The sequence below is a fragment of the Acyrthosiphon pisum genome, chromosome A1 (genome assembly GCF_005508785.2).
Source record: "Acyrthosiphon pisum isolate AL4f chromosome A1, pea_aphid_22Mar2018_4r6ur, whole genome shotgun sequence".
Classification (NCBI taxonomy): domain Eukaryota; kingdom Metazoa; phylum Arthropoda; class Insecta; order Hemiptera; family Aphididae; genus Acyrthosiphon; species Acyrthosiphon pisum.
This window is the reverse complement of record NC_042494.1, coordinates 24,925,091-24,946,780: the sequence shown is the minus strand read 5'-3', so window position 1 is coordinate 24,946,780 and position 21,690 is coordinate 24,925,091. Positions and strand designations below refer to the sequence as shown.

Sequence of the window (21,690 nt, the reverse complement as noted above, 5' to 3'; positions counted from 1 at the left end):
TTGCGGATCGCTAGCAAAGTCGCTCGAGTAAAACGGTACGTTCCCATTTCGTGTCCATTCCGGTCGATTTGCTTGAAAAACTACAGACTGCTCGTAATTAATATCGTATTAGTTTTATATTATTATTATAATATTAACTAATAAACTGTCCACAAACGATACCTATATACTAAGTATCGTTCCGTTTTTGTTTCAACCGAACAATACGCTACACACGAAATCGTGTTAATCTCGCATTTTCGGCAACTCGTGGAGAATTTCGAAACAATGGCCGAGCGCGTTCTTATTACGTATACGATTCTCGACAAATTATATTATTTTGGCACAGAAACATTGTTAAGAAAATTTTAACCTAGCTTTTAGTATATAATATACCTAGTGATGATAATAAGTAGATTGGAGTCCTTTTTTTTTTCGTTATTTCACGTCGTCTACGCATAATGGATTATAGGACAATTAATAATAACAGTTATGAAACATAATATAACCATACCGTTCCGTTTGAATGATATTTCATTTTTTTTCGTCTTACGCCATAGGTATTTTTTTGAATTTGTACACTAACAATCTGAAGTATTTATTAAAATCTTAGTAATTAGCAATCACTAATCACCATTAAATAATATATTATAGTTTACGTGAAATATAGCCTTGAAAATTACCCCAAATATTTCTAATTTCTACTTCAATAATTTTAACATATTTTAATCATTTATGTAGGTATTTACATGTACATAAATGTTATATTATAATATGTTATATATGCTTTCATATTATGTGTATGAGCTATATTATGAGCTATACTATATCTGATCTCTCAGAAAATTCAATTTAGAGTTGTGAATTGTGACCATCCACAGCATATTCTTATATAATCTTGTACAATTAACATTTCGTACTTTTGTGTGGTCCAAATATGTTCAGAATAATACATTCATAACATATCTATATACTATAAGGCCACCCAGTATACATTCATAAGAACTTGAAATTGTACACGAAAACTATTTTTTTCTTCAACATGACTTGAGTTTTTGCAATGAAAAAATACAACAGTATATATACGCATTAACATAATATTATGTATTAATGAATGGTTCCACGTCGACCTCTAAAAGCTCGATGCATTAAATGAAAAGTAGGTACTCACATATAAGACTAGACACAAAAATAATCTTTATGTATATAGGTACCTATACATATATCTATATAATTAAATATTTTTAATGCTGCATTTTTATTGCAATTAATATATTGTGATCTAATACTGTCTTTGCAAAGTAAAAGGTACAAGGTGTTATGATCATTGATCTGGACCGGTTTCAAAATAATATGTACTCGGTCGTATATGCCATCTAACAAGTAGCATTAGATAAATTGCTATATAATTATTTATAACTTCTAATCTAATAACGCACAGATATAAATAAAATCCCATTAACCCTTAGATAACCAATAGATCATACTATTAATGTCGTATAATTGATTTAGTGAACTTTTTAATTATTGACCTAAATCAATTAATTATAAATCAGACATATTTCTTTAAGTTTAAAACAAGTTTCCTTTTTATTTATACTCGTCGATCATCCGGTGGTGATCTATTGGCGGTTTTTGAATGGGGCGATCTTGTAACTTGATCAATCCCTATTTGTATATATTATAAATATCAAAAACCATAATTTTTGGTGATTATTAACAGTAAGTATTACAAAAGTAATTTAAAATAAAATGTAAGTAGGTACGCTTGGACAGTCTTCAACAATAGAGTATAGTAAAATTCGCCCCTCCATTAAACTTTTCTGAAAATTTTAACTGTGATGATCGAAATTGAGAGTCAATAGTTGGGTAAATTATAACGCTTATATAGGGTGAATGAATAAATATCCGAGGGGCCAAACAGTAAGTAGGACTTAACTAAATTTTATAGTTTTCAGAACATATACTTAAAAACCCGAGCTTTTATTCCACATTATAAAGTTCATTGTTATTTTTTTTTTATTGAATAACTTAACATAATATAATATTAATTTATAAAATTACGTAACGGTCGTTTAAGTCACCGTGAAGTTCAACATCATAATAATATTATAGGCACTAAAGTATAATTAAAATATGTGGTAGATGCCTAGAATATAGTGTGGACAGCGCTTGAAGATTTAAATTTTTAAATTTATAAACATTTAGTGTTTGCAATAGGATGAAATAATATTAATATGAGTATGCATATTATCTGCAGTAAGTTATGGACCCGCAGATCCTGTGTCTTTTTTTTTTTTTTTTTGCATTAATTGTAAATAAATAGGTACGCTCCGGATGAGAATATTAAAATGTGTAAATGAAAATCCAATACAAAAAAAACCAGGGTTGTTTTAATTATCTTAAGTCGCTTTGCAATGCTAGGCGGGTCTCATACATTATTCAATGTTATACCAGGAAATTTGACAATATTATTCGCTGTACAACGCCTCCACGTGCGACTGTCAACAACGCAAAACGACATTAACGATGACGACTGAACGCGAAGAGAGGTCAATATCATGTAGGTATTGTCATAAGTAAAAGTTCGTATGAATGGTATATAATCTCGTTGTTATAGAGACTAAACATAACGGTCGTTATATTGCAGGTTTACGTGATATATAGGTACCATGAATAGAATATGCGCACTATTCTCTATTATTCGTTACAATATTGAACATAATATTATATTATTGAGTTATTTTTTTTTAAAAAAACCAACTATACCCTAATCTTTCAGCAGTCTACATTTAAAAACATATTGACTATTGTTAGTTGATTCAAAAATATGACAATATACGAATAATTCCGTTACCATATTATACTTTGTGCATACCTACACACACACACACACACACACACATATATATATATATATAAACTGATGTACACATATATATATGTACCGGGTACCTATATGTATATTATATACATTTCAAAATTTGTATACATTCTGCTCAGCATCGCTCCTATAACGATTGATACTGCCGCGACGGTATAAGCTCCCACCGCGTGAGTTCCGTAGGCTATTAAACTCGTCGAATAAATGTCATAATGTCGACACGTCGCATATCGTTATTATATTCGGCAGTGTACTCGGTTGTGACGTCCGAGAAATCCGGATGACAGCGCTCCATTGTGACGGAGAAGAGGAGTCTTGGAAGTTTCACACCTCAGCCGCGCGTGGACCCAAAGAAGACCCAAATAAGCCCACACCGTGCGCGCCCGGCTTATACATATTATGAATGTCTAATAATGTGAATAAAATAATCTTCACCGTACACACATAGGTATAGGTATGGTGTGAGTGTGTGTTAAATGTTAATACACTTTCGACAATGTGCGGACACGATAATTATCGTAAGGCGGCAAGCTGTCAATCCAGCACAAGGCCAAGTTATCTCGTTTTGAATGATTGTATATGGTCCATATTATAATAATCCAGGTGATAAAAAAAAATCCATGGGTTTGTTGACCTGAAAACTTCGCAACAATGCCGTACGGTACATTTTGTCCGATATCGTTTTTTTTCGTTTAAAAAATTGATCTACATTTTCCATAGAGTTATCCTTGAAAATCGATAACATTTAAATATAAAAAAAAAAACTCGATGACCATACACTAAATTATATTATAATGCAATACGATGGCAATTACTATATGGAACAATATCCAGCCCGCGGGCTACCGCCATAAAATTATGCTGTTGCCAAAATTTCGAAATTCGTGTACGGATTTAATCGATCGTCCGAGCGACGATGATACAATTGACGGTTATTATTTTTTTTATCTGACGAGGGCCGAATAATATATAAGTACAAACCTATCGTTGAAATCTGTAGCCACATAAGCATAACTGTCATAAAATATAGTCATACATTATACGAGTACTTTATAAGTGCAGATTACTGGTAAAAACGAATAATAAGTTGGTACAATCAAATGGAATAAGAATATTAAAAATTGAAATTAATGTTCAAGCTGAATTTAGCGAACTAAGAATAAGCTTTCAATGTAAACACTATGAGCATAATTTATTATTTTTATATTTCAGTAGGTATATTTAATTAATTGATTTGTTTGAAACGATTTTATAATAATATGCAAACAGTGTGTCAAATAGAAGTATCAAATAAGTAAATTTATTATATGCAAGTAAACAAGTATAGATGATATTATTATTATATAGGTACTTACATCAAAATAAAGTTATAAATTTAAAATCAAATAACGTCAGTAAACACCACAATAAAGCTATGAATTATTGATATGAATCTACAAAACTAGTTTTTGAGAAATGCAATAGTGTTTGAAAAGTAAATTTGCATGGAGGAACACTGTTGCTGTTTACCTTCTAAAAATTTAAGTAAAAGTTCATAAAAGTCATTAATAATTACGTTGTGTGTTAGTGGCGTTACATAATGATTGGAAATATTTAAAAATGATAAATTGATAATATCAATTTAATTTATTTTTTCCACAGAATTCCTACATCACAACGATATTATGATAAATCATACTATCACACTTGTTCTATGCCGGTTAAAAATAAAACAAATAGGCACCTAAACTGATTTTTTTAATAGTTTTGGCTTTTAATTAAATTTTTTTTACAAAGGCATATTATTGCGTTAAGCTTTACGGCATACTTTCTTCTATAATATTCACGAATTTCCTGGATTCGCGGGAAAATAAATCCACTAAAAATAATATCGAAACAAAAGTAGGGGTATTTCATTTTCTAATATTACACTACATCCGATCAAACCGATTAATAATTTTTACTGGGCGTTGTGTAATTCATAACAAGGTATATTCTGAATATTTACTGTTAAAATATACGAAAAGAGATCAATGTGTATATTATACGTCATTAAAATGCACTCGCGGCAAACGCGCACAACCGACTTAAATGCACATTATAATATCATTATCACACTTGCACTGTGTAGATACAGTGCAACGATAACAATAATCGGTTATTAAAATACAAAAATCCAGGTCGGCGTGGGTTTCCGCGTGCGGCTGCCAAATACGAAAATGCAATAACCTCGTTCTACCCGGCAGGCTACAGCAGTTTCCTCAATCATGATAAATATAGAAATAAATACATTTTGCCGTTGCAATCCCATCGGACATTTTTGCGGCGCACACATAATAATATGTAATAATACGAATATTATTATATCATTACAATCGCTTATGTGAACTGGTCGATTCGTTATTTTAGCGCGCACGCCGTGGCACGTAATGTTGTAATTTCACACGTTTATTCATACTATATACATGCATATATACCCATTACCAAGTAATAGGTATATTATACTAGCATCGGTCAATATATACAGAGTGATTGGCCAAGCATGCTCACCGTCCTCGCGTAGATTTTTTATACCGTTCAAGAAGTTCCTGCGGCATTACAAACTGTCCTTCGTTCAAATGAGAACCGAAATTTTTTTTTATCATAAACTAGCAATTTATAATTTTTTTTTTTTTTTTGATAAAATTGTTTATGTACCAATCAAAATTAAAATCCTAGTGTAAATAGTCTCTGCGAATTATTAAAATATATATACACTAAAGATGATGGTGCAAATGGTTTTACGAAAATATAAAATGTATACCTACCTACGTACGTAATGTTTAATCAGGTAGGTCGTAGGTATCCTAAATATATTCGGACAATTTTTACAAGTTGTAAATTGCAGTTAATAAATTAGTATTAATTACTATTATCTATAATAATTTCCAATTGATCGTAGCCCCCGTGGACCACATTATATTATATCTTCAAAACCTGTTCGTCGTGCGGATAAATTGTCCTCAGCATGCAATAATAACTCAAAAACTACTGGCGCAAATTTCGATCTAGTTGCATAAAAATGTTCGAAAAGTCGTCCAATTGGGGTGGACAGCATATTATTATTATAGGCGAAGCGCCCTGTATATGGACGTGCATATTATAATAACATCATCACGAACCCCGATGACCGTTTGCAGCTATACAGCGCCTCCGGTAAAGTCCAGATCGGGTCGTACATCACACTTGTAATAATCCTCAGGTGGGTGGGCGGTATTCGCGGAGTTGGGTGTTCGGCCGGGGCAAGGACGCGTTGGATTTCATTTTTCTTCTCTTATTTTACGCTCGTCCTTGGCGTCATCGCCGCCGCCGCCTCCGTCATGTCAGCGTGCGGGCACGTCGCCGCGGTGAACCTTTCTATAAGCCCGACGGAGAGAATACCACCGCCGCAGCCTGGGTACCTATACCTATATAATAAAACTGCGATATTGTGCAGATACATAATAATATTGTAACGGCAATGCCGTCGGTCGGTACCTATATGCGATATTGATATTATTATTTCGTACCATTATTATTAACCATTATAATTATAACGAATTTCTGATTGGCGTCGTTGACGCTTGACACGGTCGCGGTGCGCAGATAATAATACGGTGTAATAACGATAATTATCATTGTTATTACTTGTATCCTATATTAACCGACCGATTGTGTTGGAAAAACGAAATAATAATAATGACCATAAAAACTTAGCGAGCGGTTGCCGTAGCGTTGCACGACAATCGTGTGCGACTATATGAAGCCCGGCGCAAAAGAGGCGGAACAACCCCGCCGGGAAACACGCGCCGCCGATCCGATCCGATCGCAACAGGTGCAGCGGGATTTCGCGAAACGCGATCGATCGTAAATCATACTTACACACACACAAATATATTATATTATACACCGTCCCTTCTTGTGGGTATACATAAATTATGAGTTCGCGTGTCCTATGAACTGTATTATTGTAAAATAACATTATACGCTTATATTGTTGATACCTGCCTATATATACGTGCATATTGCATAATAACTAATAAGTCTATCTCGGCCCGCGTCGATTTTTTAACATTGTACGTATACATATTATTATTATATTATAATAAAAATAGTGTTAAGTACGAATTTCTACGACCACGTTGCGCAACAGAACGCCGCAGCACACGCTGCCGACGTATCATACCGATGTATAATATTCGCATATTATATCCAAAGACGATGATCGTCGAACGACGAACACGTAGATCGCGGGAACGAAATACCCACGCGAGATCGCGCGAAAATTTGAATGATCTTTGAAAAATTAAATAACTAAAATCTAAAGTCATTTGCTTAATTCATTTGTTGTAATTCAAACTATTTTTGTTTTAGAGCCGTGGTTAAAAAGTGAAAATTACTTAAAAACTCTATCACACTAAACTGCACGGTGTACCGTATTGAAAACACCTGTTGCTATTCAAAAAAATATTACTTGTGATGTCACTTAAAATACTAAACATTTGAAAATCATCCAAAAAACGGATATATCGGTGCATTTCCCGTCTCCTCCAGAAAACCCCATGTTAATCCGAGGTCGCTGGACAGACATATTTCGTGTTACCTTTAAAAGGAAACACGCCGTATCTATATGGGAAATAATATGGTGTTATATCCAGCTATACCCATATATAGGGTTCGCGGATATGATGCGGATGGCTATATAATATGCGGCCTGCTAGACGCGCCTAAAACGCTTTGAATTGCCGATTTTATTATCTCCGTCGACTGTGGCAATTTGAATCGCACGACTGTACCCAATGTATATATTATTATTACCTATCATATTGAGTAGTTAGCAATTGGCGCGTCAAATCACATCGGTTAAAATAATCATTAATTCATTATAAACAATAATGGTTATTATTTGTATTGTTATTGCATCGTATAGGTGCGCGGCGCCTCCAAATTGCGACCGTTTTGTCTTATCGTACGGAAATCTCCAACAGCGACAACTATTGCGCGGCCGTGTATAATCTAAGGTACGCCCATTTCACCAAGAGGTCACTAAAGTGCGGGGTGTTAATACGAGAAAACCAATTTTTCACACCGCGTAATTTCCTTCTGCCAGGTGAGAATTTATTTTAACCACCAATTTGTTAACTACATAATCGTTATAACATACTATTATTGAAGGTGAAAAAAAAAAAATAAAAATATAACTATAATGCGATACAACCGGTATAATTAATCATACGCGTATGACCCATATTGATTTGTTTATGCGATAAGCTGCAATGTCAGTGATGATATTTTACAAGTTTGTTTGGAACGTAGTACCTACGTACTTTATTTTTTTTTCTTAACACTTGATTGAAAATATAGTGGAATAATTAGATACTTGGTGTATACGCCACATTAAATAAATTTGAAAAATATGAAAATTAAAATGAACATAAGAGCATAATCTATAATTTATTTCATTAACAACTAATTTATATTAAGTTTATCTCCTGTGTAGACGTTAATAAAACGTGTATAAGAACTGCAGTATGAATAAATTAAGACACTGATATGAAGGAAATATGTAAAACTTTTATGAGCTTATTAGTTATTATAAAGTGAATAATTATTGTAATGTTAAAAATATTCCAATTTTATCGGTGTATTACTCAAACACGACATAGATAATATAATAAACATTTTTTTTTTTTGATTAAAAATTCGTTAGACATTTCAAGCATATAATATCAACTTTATAATAATATCCCTAAAGCTATGTGAACACAAGTGTATATATTATATATAGTATACTATACAAAAATTCGCTCAATGTTTGAATATATTATTCATAACATTAATGGTGTTAAATGTTAGTGGTAAAGACAAAAACAACACATAAAAAAGTATACTTACATCTAATCAAAAATAACGTTTGTATAAAAAGAAGTGTCTAAACGCAATCAATCGATTATCGATAAACAAGGAATTCTATTAATATTGTATATTGTCTTCAAAATGAATGAAATCCTAAGAATACTGAGGCTTTAAAATTTTAAGGCCGATTAAAAAAACCTTCATCTAAGATAGTATTGTCTTCCATAAAATGTAAATGAAATATTGCGTCATACGCCTTTTGCCATCATTTAAAAATAGGTATTCATTCAATATTCATAGAAAAATTGAGCCATAGTTGCCATCATAAATTACGAAAAAAATGTCTTAAAATTTAAAATGAATTGTGCAACATAGGAATAGGATTAGCAGATTGTTATCACTTATTATTATTATTATTTGGTATGTTATTTTAGAGGGCAGTTAAATTATAATATCGTTTCAACAGCTCAATACACAAACACACGACGTGAAAAAATATTCATTTTATTAGCTCGTTAATAGTTTTTGCATTTTTTATCGATCATGAATTAGCTTTTTTTACGAACATTTTTGACTCCGTAATTGATTTGCTTGGATATTTTTATAAAATATCCAACCTTCGCGAGGACACAACTACTGTATAGAATGTGAACCTATAGCCTTATAATTATTATAACTGTATTATAGGTTATAGACACACGATAACATTTTTAAAATAAAACAGCGGGCTTCGATGTATAATAATAATAATAATTGTCGGTCACCTACTCACCTACAAACGGTCGTGTCCGATAGATATTTATCAGATATCCTAGAAAGTATTTGCCTATGGATCGTATTGTTATTATGGCGGGCGGACTCACCATAATATACAGTAGGTATATACCTACTGTATATTATTATTAGGTACCTATATAAGTATAATATTATAGATTACCATTGCTATAATACGGGCTTGTTCACGTTGCACCAATGGCCAATATTATTATTATGATTTGTAATTATTATTATTATATTTTTTTTAGCTAATTTTCATTGTTTAATAGGTGTAAGCGTATAACAAGCAATAATTCACAAAACGAATATAATATTATAAATCATTAAAAAACATTTCTGCTGTCGGACAAAACGAGCACGTCACGAAATCATTGCGAAACACTGATCCCGTCGTAATAATCTCATTATTGCCGCCGAACGAGGTTAATAATTTACAATATTTTAGCGGGCACGTGCACACTATACACACAGCCTGCTGCTGCCGCAGTGGTCGAAATTATGTAAAGGTTATAATTGTTTTTATTATTTTTTTCATTCCTCCTATAATATAATATGTCTTAAAGAAGGTTCGTTGCGTCACGACGATAACGTTATTATAATATACTAATGTGCACCTGTGTCGCGGTGATTTATACGACGAATATTGTCGTCGTCGTCGTCGTGTTTGACGCCAGCTATAACTTCACACAACGATAGCTAATATATTAATATGTGCCGTTTACGATAGTAAATTTACTCCGCCAAAATTAAATATCACAATTTATTAGGTACGCATTAGTCAATATCAACGGCCGCACGTTTAGAATAATATGATTTGTGATTTGTCTCCGCGACAGTGACCATATTAGCACGTCACCTTTCTGTTTTGTTGACCTTGGTATAATATTCAAATACAATATCCCATCGTGTAATAATATTCAAACGAGTTTTTTTTTTTTTTATCATTATTATTATTATTAATATTTACTCATCTCGTCCGTCCTTAGTGTTTGTGTGCATCTTCACGCATTGTTATTCTATGCAAAACATGACATATGAATGTGTATACATATAATATATATATATACTTTTTTTTCCCAGTGACCGTCCTAATATAACCATTTCATACTTCGGTCACGTACATTGACACTCTCTATTTTTTCGTGTTCACTGTCCCCACAATATTATAACAGTGCATTTTACGAGTACCTACAATATAATACAATAATATCATACACTTTATTTGGATACAGCGAATACTATTATATAGAAAGCGTTTATTTGTTGTAATAAACTTTACGACGGTGTATATTGTTAAAATATCTAATCGAAAAGTAAATAATAAATATGTTTTATGGATACCTGGTCGTTACAAAAACATAAAAGTATCGGTAATTTACAAGCGTAGGTATATAATAATAAATTATTTGAAAACTAAAAGTCACAAAGGTACACAGTACTATAATAATATTATAATCATGATTAATATATGTCTGTATATTATCTATAGTCCCATAGTCGTTACTCGTTGTTAATACCAATCAAATGTATTTTTATTTCAGTACTAACAAATCTATATTTTTATAAATTTTAAAGTGTCAGTTTCAACCATAATTATTCTACTCGTTAAAATATATACAATGTTCTTAGATTAAATAAATATAATACCGAATTTGTGAAAAAAGATCCCTTTAATATAGGTATACATTTATGCATGAAGTACGATATACCCATTAAACAATTATTATTTTATAATAATTATGAACATTATGAAATGTATATTAAAGATAAGTTGAAATCTTGTTTTTAAAACCCACATCCATAAATTTGTACTGTACTTAAATTGTATCCCTGTCTTATAATTTATTATTTAATTATTACTTATTTAAATGTTTAAACTTAATTTTAATAGTTTGATAAGCATTATTAATGTAGTTGTCTTAAAATTGTAAACACACCTTTAAAATAAGAACTGTTGTCTCCACCACAATCCTAGGTTTTTGGAGACTATCATTTAAATAATTGTTATTTGTATAATAATGTATCTAAATTTTTTCTTAAAATGCAATAAAGTTAATAAGGTTTTATTTGATGCCTAGCTATTGCCTTACTCTTTGGATGAACGATACGAAATAAATTTGTTCAAATAATTTTTAATTCGTTTATTAATTTGATTAATTTTGGGTTGATCCGATGACGGAACTTTGTGGGAATAATAATTATCGTTCGATGAGATTTTTTTTTTTTAATATAGGAATAAATACTTTCCATTTCAGCTATTGTTACTTAATGTGTATTGTGTTTGTCCAACGTAAATAATAATACCAGAGTATTATGGCGTGAATATAGTGTATTAGTGTATTATGTATACCAGATTCAATATATCGGTCATTAAAATGTGTGAGGTCATTATGACGAGGAACAGGAAGATAATATTATATATTATTATTATTTCCTTCTATCGTTTTATACAAAGTGCGAGTATTGCACACCATTAGGTTTTAATGGGTAACGGCATTCGGTTATGCACACAAAGCACCCGTCTACTCCTTCCACTAAAAAGTATTTTTCAATTTGATTAATTGTACTTTAAAAACTCACGATTGAGACCTGACTAATGCAGCTGCTGCAGAATTCAGAGGACAATATTACCTAACGGGTAGACTGGCGCATGATGGTTTGATTTTTATTTCCAATTCTCTCACTCCCATAGGTTGATCGTATTTAAAATTATACAAAAATTACCGAACCGACAGAATAAGTAGGTAACGTATTTGCGAATAAGAGATAAATAGGTTGCAAGGATATGAGTACGAGGAGTGTCATAATGAAATGAGTATGGCGACGCCCCCATAACTCATCGGTGATTAGAATGACTAACATGAAAGTTCCGAAAAAAAAAATAATAACATTGTACGTATTCATTTTATACCTATAAAAGCATATAGTAAAGTTCACGATATGAATGAAAGCATATTGCAATATCAATTGATTGAACATTTTATAACACTTATGAGCCTTTTGAAAACATTTTTTTATCAACCGCATTCATTAAATTGAATATACTTTTTATTTTAATATGTAAGAATTCTCAAAAATATTATAAACTATATGTAATTACAAAACGGCAAGTTCAAAATTTATTGTGCACTGTTATTTTCAACTTATTTTGAGATAATTATCAGCAATTATAGGTATACACCCATATACTCAAACTAATATTATTTAACTAGAAATCAATTTTATCAGTCAATTATTACAATAGACTCATGCACGATATAAGTACTGTGTACATGTTTTTACAAGAACAAATTACAGTTGATCTGCAGTGTCGATGTAATTTTGTTTTATTTTTTTATCGAAAATCCAAGGTTCTCTTGTCATCGTCCTCGACAAATAGTTTTACTTCCCCAATGATTGATTATAATAAGAAGTTGTAATGTAAACTGATTTTTTTTTTTATTGGTAGTTGGTTATTAGATCTGGGTCATTGATGTAAATAAATACGTTTTAATAATTGAACCTAAATCTAGTTTTGATGGTTATAATATTATATAACTATATAACCTTTTCAATCACTCGAGAAATTGCAATGTTCAATCATACACATTATTTTTCTTAAATAAAATGTAACTTTAAAAACAGTAATCGCATAAAATAAAATTAATATAACACTCTGCAAGTTCATATACCTGCGAGATTAGAAAATATATACTTAGCTATTATGTGAATGTGAAAATCATAATATTATGTAGGATGTACCTACCTGCACTGAACAGTTACAAAACCGAACCGAAATATAATAATAAGGCGTATAGTATAAGCAAAGCATATTATAATATATTATATACATGTGCCAAATAATTGTTCGTCAATCTCTCGGAGCGATATACCGTTTGGACTCGAATTATAATGCTATATTATGACGTTGGATGGATAATTATTACTGTGATCAACACCAGTGATTTCCTCTTCAAAATTATATTTTATCGTACGACGCGTCGTACCTATACGATTACTTCACGTCTTGCAGCCGAATCTGTTTTTAAATGATTATAAACCGTTCCGAGATAAAAATTCCGATTGCACTACTCTATACACATCAATCGTATGTAATAATAATAATGCATATTAAGAATATTATAATGATATTATTATATTATACACCTGTTACGCATTCAACAGTCCACTGCAGCACAGTTCAATAATAAATTTAATATAATATATATACAAGGTGATTCTTTTATCACGAAACACTCATTATTTCAAAAAGTATTAATGTTTTTGAGAATATTTTTTACATAGTTATAAGTTGTTAAAAAACAACATTTTTACTAAAAAATCATATTTTTAAATATTTTTGTCTTTCTATTTTTTTAAGTTTTTTACTTTTTTAAATGGCAACATAAAGTTTTAATTTCATATTCCAAAGCAGAATATTTTTCTAAGTATTTTGATACATAAAAATCGAATTTAGGACGAGTAGCTTATGAGTTATAACTTATAAGTATTTAAAGTTTAGACAAGCAGAGTAGTGGACAAACATTTTGCGGGGTAACCCCGTACCACTCATCACCCCTCATTTAAACTCTAAATATTTATAACTCATAAACTACTCGCCCTAAATTCGATTTTTATGTATAAATGTATATAAATATTCTGCTTTAGAATATGAAATTAAAACTCTGTTGTCATTCAAAAAAGTAAAAACTTAAAAAATTATACCTAAGGATAAAAAATATTTAAAAATATAATTTTTTAGAATGTTTTTTTTACAACTTGAATCTATAGAAAAAAAATATTTTCAAAAACATTAATACTTTTTGAAATAATGAGTGTTTCATGATAAAAGAATCACCCTGTATAGTGTATATGTACCGCACACTCCGAAACAGTAATCTATATATTATATATTATGTATATACACTCAGAATTACGGTTTGAATAATATTATATTATTATGTAAGCTAGTTGGTTTATATCTATAATGATAATAATATGATATCTATAATCGCGTGTGCGCTATTAATCGGCACTCTTCTCGTAGCGCGCCATCGGGTCTCTCTTTTGATCGCCGAGGTGGCTTGTCAGACAACTGCACACACACACGCAACAAGTATTCGATGTTCATATATACATATATTATCGTTATTGATACAACATAATATTATATTACTCTATATATTACCGTGGTCGTTACAACAACCCAGGTACTAATAATACTCGTACGCCTGCAGTGTATATTATAATATTATTATAAATATACAAACACAGACACAGATCGCGATTAATACATGGCGTGCGCGACGCGTTGCAATATGGATCAAGGCGAAAGGGCCGGAATGGAACGTATTTTACGTATTTCGTACGCCGCTTGATATATTATTAGGTATATCATGCCTATATATATATATATATATATATATATGTATTTTATAGTATGGGGGCACACCGCGAGCGCGTTTAATATATAATGTACATATACATGTATAGGTATATAGGCGCATAATATACATATTATATATACATATATATATATCCTATATATGTATTATATTATATAATAATATCATGATACGGCTTCGTCTCCGCGTATATTCGCGCGCGCGGATTCGAGCCGCCGCCGTGATTTATTATGTTTTAATAACGACCCGACGTAAAACACGGTTCTCCGATGACCCGGTTGAACCCGTGCCAACGGTGTGCGCGTTATAATGTGTACCGTCGAAGAGCATGTGTTTTGCAAAAACTGGACAGACAGGTAGACGCCAACAGCGATGCCGACGCCGCCGCCGCGTTACGAATGTTACGATTCCCGCCGCTGCTTCCACTCTTCGATCGTGAATATTATACGAGGTGCCCCGTCGTCGTCGTCATCGTCATCGTCGTCTACATACATCGTATCATTACAATATTTGTATCATGATGCACCTCTATGTATTATACATAATAATAATAATACGGTATCGTATTAATTTCACGATGTCATAACCGTTTATAAACAATCGCATAAATTTTTTTCCGGTTTCCGATAGTACCTATATATTTTTATTCGTTATAATATATTATGGTATAATAATATTACAGCAGCAGTATGATATAGTATCGACCGCTGTCAGGACTCTATAGCTATAATGCTGGCCAGCAGCTACTTTGACTGTTTTAGGACCGAAGTAATACGGGTATAGTCTTGCTCTTGCACAACACGCGTGCACGGCGGACCGCTAAACGGTCGGAATTCCAACGAGATTCCGGTCGAAAAACGTAACCTAACCCGTAATTAATTTGCCCGATTCAATAATTATAATCTATAATGCTGTAGGTAGGTACTCTTGTAAACGCTCTACATAGAAAGTAGAATTTTCTACAGATTTAACAATAATAAGTGTAAAACAAATGATACGATTTCCACAATTTTTAGTCCATTATAAAAACCAATAAATATAAAAGTAAGTCGATACTCCGTTTAAAGGGGAGAGCCGAAAGAAATATTTTTGTTCAATAAATAATTCGGGCAAACGCAAAAAAATGTGTAGGATACAAGATATCCATTTGTTTTTATTTATTACTAAATTAATATTTGAGGAGGCCCAGTTAATCTAGAAATCGGCATTTGGTTAATACAATTTTCTAATTTATCACTTGGCTTTCACCAACAATCGGGCTAATGTAATAAAAATAAAATTAAAATGTACGTATTACATGTGTATCATCTTGTTTTACCATTTTCTCATTCACCATATAATACTACGGCAACCGGTTAAACTGGTCGTAGAGAGAGGTTAGATACATTCAAAAAAAAATTTTTGGAAAAATGACTAATGACCCAGCAGCTGAGGTATCAAAATGAGACGTAATTTATTAAATTTGTATCATTACAATTTTTTTTTAGCAATTATATATTAAAATTCATAATAAATATGCATATTTTATATTTTTTTAAAACTTAAGAAAATTAATTTTTTATTGTATTGCGTGTTAGCCACGCATAAAATTTTTAATGCAATATATTTAGTTTGATACTGATTTTAACCTGTATATTATTATAAATAGTTCCCTGAGTAAGTTCACCAGTTCAAATAACTAAAACAAATTAACGATTTCCGCGGACTAATTAATTATTATTTTTGGTTATCAATATAATTGGTTATATATCGTGTATAATATTATACAATACTAAAAATCGAAGAGCGTGATGTTCATTTTTACACACCATATACGGAAAACTCTTTATGTTTACTTGCTACTGCAGTAGTGTAGTATGGTTAAAAGGGAATAATAAATAATAATACAGAATGAATATTTTCTCCAAGCGTTAGTCAAAGTAAATCATTAAAATCTAAAATGAAAGAATAAAAAATTTCCTCAGGATATTATGAATTAAATTTAAGATTTGTGAAAATATCTACAATATTATTGTTCAAACAAAACCTAAATAAATACCTATTAACTCTATTTATGGATTTATTTTTCAGCAAGTAGGTACCTAATGATTTTTCATGCATCCATGTGAATAACAAAAGAGAGCCAAACTGTTGGCTTAAAAGTTCAGTTGACGTTAGATAATTAAGGAAATGGTTCGTGCCCGGTGGGCGTACTTTAATTAACACAGGTGGCATTTAAAACTAGAAGGGAACAATGATCAACAAGCTAATAGTGAAAGGTTAAATATATTTAATTTTTAAAAGTGTTTTTGAAACGGATTTTCGAAATCATATACGTATTCGTTGGGTTTGACAAATTGTTAATAGCTTCTACATAACCACGTGGTTACCATCATTTCATAACATAATAAATAATATAGCGATATAATACCTACCATACTATATGTAGGTATATAGTTATATAGATGACGATACTTGAATTCACACGCATGCCTTATATATACTGCAGACATACTGCGTAAATACACGGATACGAGTCAAATAAAATAATATTTTTTTTTTTTACTCTGACTTATATTCTATATAGTCGCCCAATGGTTTTAGTTAAAATCCAAAATTTAAATAACCTATTTGAGACGTACACAATAATATTATACGCTAAAATAATAACGGACCAAATAAATAGTCTTTAATAGCTATAATTTATACACTGTTTATTTAACTATTATAAGGAACAAATTATTTGGCCCAAACAGTTAGTAACAGTGACATAGTGTTTAGACTGATCGGATGTTAAAAAAAACATGTCCCTAGGCAATTCGATTGAAATAAATAAAATATCATGGTTTTCGCGCCGACGACGAATGTCCTACGTCTTTGGCTCGGAGGCTCTAAAATGACCGCTGGCTCATTACCCAACGAAACGACGAAACCTGTAACCATATGGCTTTGCGCGATTCATTAAAATATTCTATAGAACGGATCGGCTATTATATTAGTAGGTACGTCACTTTATAGCAACACACAATTACCGAGTGCCACACGAATACTATCTGTTTTCGGAAACCAGTTGAATTAAGGGATTACGCCACTATACACCATTTCCATTATGGAAAAATGTGTTTAAAATCAATTTTCAGTTCTTATAATATCAGTGTGCGTATGAACGAATCCGGCTGGTATTATATATTAGGTATCTGGTATATAGATATATTTAGTTTAGTTTATTTTATTTTATTTTTAAAAAAAATATTACATACCTAATATATACATACATTTTAATATTTCTACACACATCTTTTAAGATGAAACTTGGGTTGGAGGTGTAGTTCTAAAAATAACTAAACTAAACTAAATATTATCCTATATACAAACTCTATAGTCTTCTATATAGAATATCCTGAATATTATTCTTTTAAATTTAAGAAAAACGACTAATATGTTCATTTTGATACATGTAATATTTCTTGTTTTGGTTTATGTATATCGTCGGAACATGTGAATAATGTTTATTAGAATGAATTGATAAAAAAAAATACGAGTGCCACCAAAGGAAGCACATAATAAATGAAATACAAAATAAATTGTAAAAAAATTAAACAAAACCAGTTAATAAAATGAATAGGTAGTATTTATTTATAAATGGGGTGTTTCATTAATATGGGTTTAGTCAATAAATCTTTTAACTTATTACACTGTGTGATACGTATATTTTCAATATTCTGTCTTGTAGCTTTGAGTATAAAATTTTCAATTAACAGCAAAAATTTAAATTTGTTATAAGCTATCTAAACTTAATTTATCAACTATTTTTAATAATAAATCCACCATGACAGAAATAAAAACCTGAAACAGCATACAATTTTAAATCCAAAAGAACATAATAAACTGATACTCTTTGCTTATGGAAATATATCTTAATATAATAATAATATAATATAACATTTCAGAAATGTTATAATGTTCTATAGATATAATTTTTATTATAATAAAACTATAAAATATTATATTTTATTTATATACTAAGTCCCTATTGTTTTTCATAATAATATTTTTTTTAATAATATAATATTAAATTTAATTTAAATGTACCAATTTTTAAATCAATGACTTATTACGAAATAATGGTTTATGAATATTAAGAGTTAAGATATTCTAATATACCTACCTAACGAATATTGCATAAAAAACCTAATTTAACATGTTTTTAAATAATATTTTTTAAATCAAATGAAAGTGCCATCACTGGATGGTTTCTCTCCTCAAATTATTTAAATCATGTTCTATTGTTTCTAACCCACATATTATACTTATTATATCTACGATATAGATTGTACATTATCTCCTAAAAATAAAAAATAAATTTAAAAAAAATATTGTTTTTTAATTTGATCAACCACGCAATATACTAGTATAATATTATGTCTTTGGTACACGTAAGATTAGTATAAGACATTAAGGGGAAACTTCAAAGTTATAAGGTTTCTTTGAATAATATCTAGTCCAACAATAATATTATATTTATAATGCTCGTACCTACGTAAAAACAATGTTATAACGTATAATACGTGTATATATAACGTGTTCAAAAAGGAACACCGTTCGGAACTCGTAACTCTTGAAACTTTATTTTTTAGCAGAGCATAGTAATAAATAATAATATACCTATATATTGTCCACAAAACACCATAATAGAACACGAAAAAAAAACAATTCAGCCTATACTCGAAAGTATTTTATATAATATATAGTTTAATACTACATGATTTGAATTTTTTTCACACACCCTTGGGGTTGGTGCGTCTTGCGCGCGTTAAAGTCTCCAACCGCGACCAAGCAAACGGCTGTCGCATATTATAGTCAACACTATAATTATTATTACAGCATATATTTTACAGTGGCATGCTTGACTCACCTTGCTCTGAGTCGCTCAGATCTCGTCTGGTTCCGGGCGCCGGTGTGATTGGAAGCTGAACTGCTGGTCGAGAACGACGTAAACCCGGCGGCAGCGGCCGCAGCGGCGTTGGCGGCTGACGCTATAGCCCCGGTGGACGTCGACGTGGTCGTCGTCGTGGTCGTCGTCGGCGACGACGCCACAGACGCCGGAAAGACGACTCCGGCACCCGAAGTCCTGTTGGCGACCGGGCCGCCGGCGACTACACCGCCGGACCGGACGTGCACAGTCACCGGTAGCGGACCGGAAGTGCGAACCGCCCTGTAACCGGACGCGGCCGGCACGGCGGTCAGCAACGAGCACGCGGCTGCCAACAGCAGTGCCGTCGTCATCGCGTTCATCGTCGTCGTTGGTGGTGTTTGTGGAGGTGTTGTTGGAGGTGCAGTTGGTGGCGATCACCGAGGGTCCTAGGCGGATGCGTCGCCCGACGCATACATGTCGAAGAAAAACCACGCGAAAAAAACCAAACCGATGATTTCCCGGTCGACGAATATGAGAAAAATATTTTTAAACAAACGGGATTCTAACGGGGAGAAAAACTCGAATTCCCGGTGCCCGGGGGGAACGACGGCGACGACGACGAATCGAACGGCAATATCACGAAAGACGCGGCGAAACTCGAAAATTTCCGAAAACCGAATTTTTATTAATTTATTATTATAATATTGAAATATATTATTAATTTTTATTCGACGTTTCCGATATTATATATAGCACACTGTGTATTACTGCACTATTATACGTTATCGGCGCACGATAACACGCGGCGGCGGATCGATGATAAGTGGCCGGCGTGCGTTCGTTCGCCAGCGTGCACGGCGGTGTTATTGCAGGTGTGCACTCGCGATGTGTGTGTGTGTGTGTGTGTGTGAGTGTGTGTGTGTGAGTGTGTGTGTGTGCGTGTGTGCGCGCGCGCCCGTGTGTGTGTGTGTGTGTGTGTGTGTCCGTGTTTGTGTCCGCGTGTGAGTGCATGTGGATATATTATATTGTGTGTGACGATTGTCCGGCGCGCGACTGACGGGTGCCCTCACGCGCGGACCGCACGCACACACGCGCCCGGGCCGCCGACTATAAGCGCGCCGCCGGTGGATAATATTATACGGTTTTACTTTCACTGTGCAGCGTCAAATATTACCGTCGTGGTGGTGTCGTGTGCGTATCGAAGCACCGCCGCCGTTGCGCACGCACAGCGACCGACCGATCGCGCTTAACAATACGATGATACCATACGATCCGATATTGTTATTATATCGGTTGGGCTTGCCGTTTTTCGCCGACGGTATAATAAAATATTATGATGCGAAACGGGTGCGAATTATATTGTGATAATAACCCGTAAGATTCGTCCGTCGCGGTTTTTTTTATTTTTAATTTTTGTTTTTGAGCTGGCCGCAACTTTTTTTCCTACCGATTTTCACAGCGCTAGTAACATTATTGTTACCGCGGTAACCCTCTCCCAAAATCAAATTTACGACTCATATTATAGTTTTCTTTGCGGAGGAAAAATATCAAGTAACGTGACTACTTTTTTTAAAAAATAATCAGTAAAACCCTGTTTGTTAAGCCCCATTTAATGTACACATATACGCGCGTCAAATTATTTTTAACACAGTCATTCTGATAGTTGTGACCAAACATCAAATACAGGTCTGAAATTATATCCATTTATAATAACTATTTTGTTTCCTGTATGCTGTAACAAATAGGTGACCCTAGATATTATACAAAAAAATATTCGTTTTTGTGAGCCAACAAATGCACCTATTTAAAATTCAATTTTTGACTATGAACTTTCTTGGGTATTGCATTACAATATCGAACAACGAAGTTGCAAGGCTCGTGTACTTTACTATGGTAGTAATAAGCAGTATTTAGACATT

At 32.2% G+C, this 21,690-nt stretch overlaps 1 protein-coding gene across 1 annotated transcript in view; it reads right to left on the bottom strand.

Moving 5' to 3' along the window:
* The window catches only part of LOC100166279, a 129,356-nt gene extending 108,666 nt beyond the window's left edge, over positions 1–20,690 (bottom strand). Inside the window, exon 1 of the mRNA XM_029486838.1 lies at positions 19,772–20,690. Within this exon, the coding sequence (XP_029342698.1) occupies positions 19,772–20,151 (380 nt within the window). The 5' untranslated portion in view covers positions 20,152–20,690. The remainder of the gene's footprint in view (positions 1–19,771) is intronic.
* Between the last annotated feature and the right edge of the window lie 1,000 nt (positions 20,691–21,690).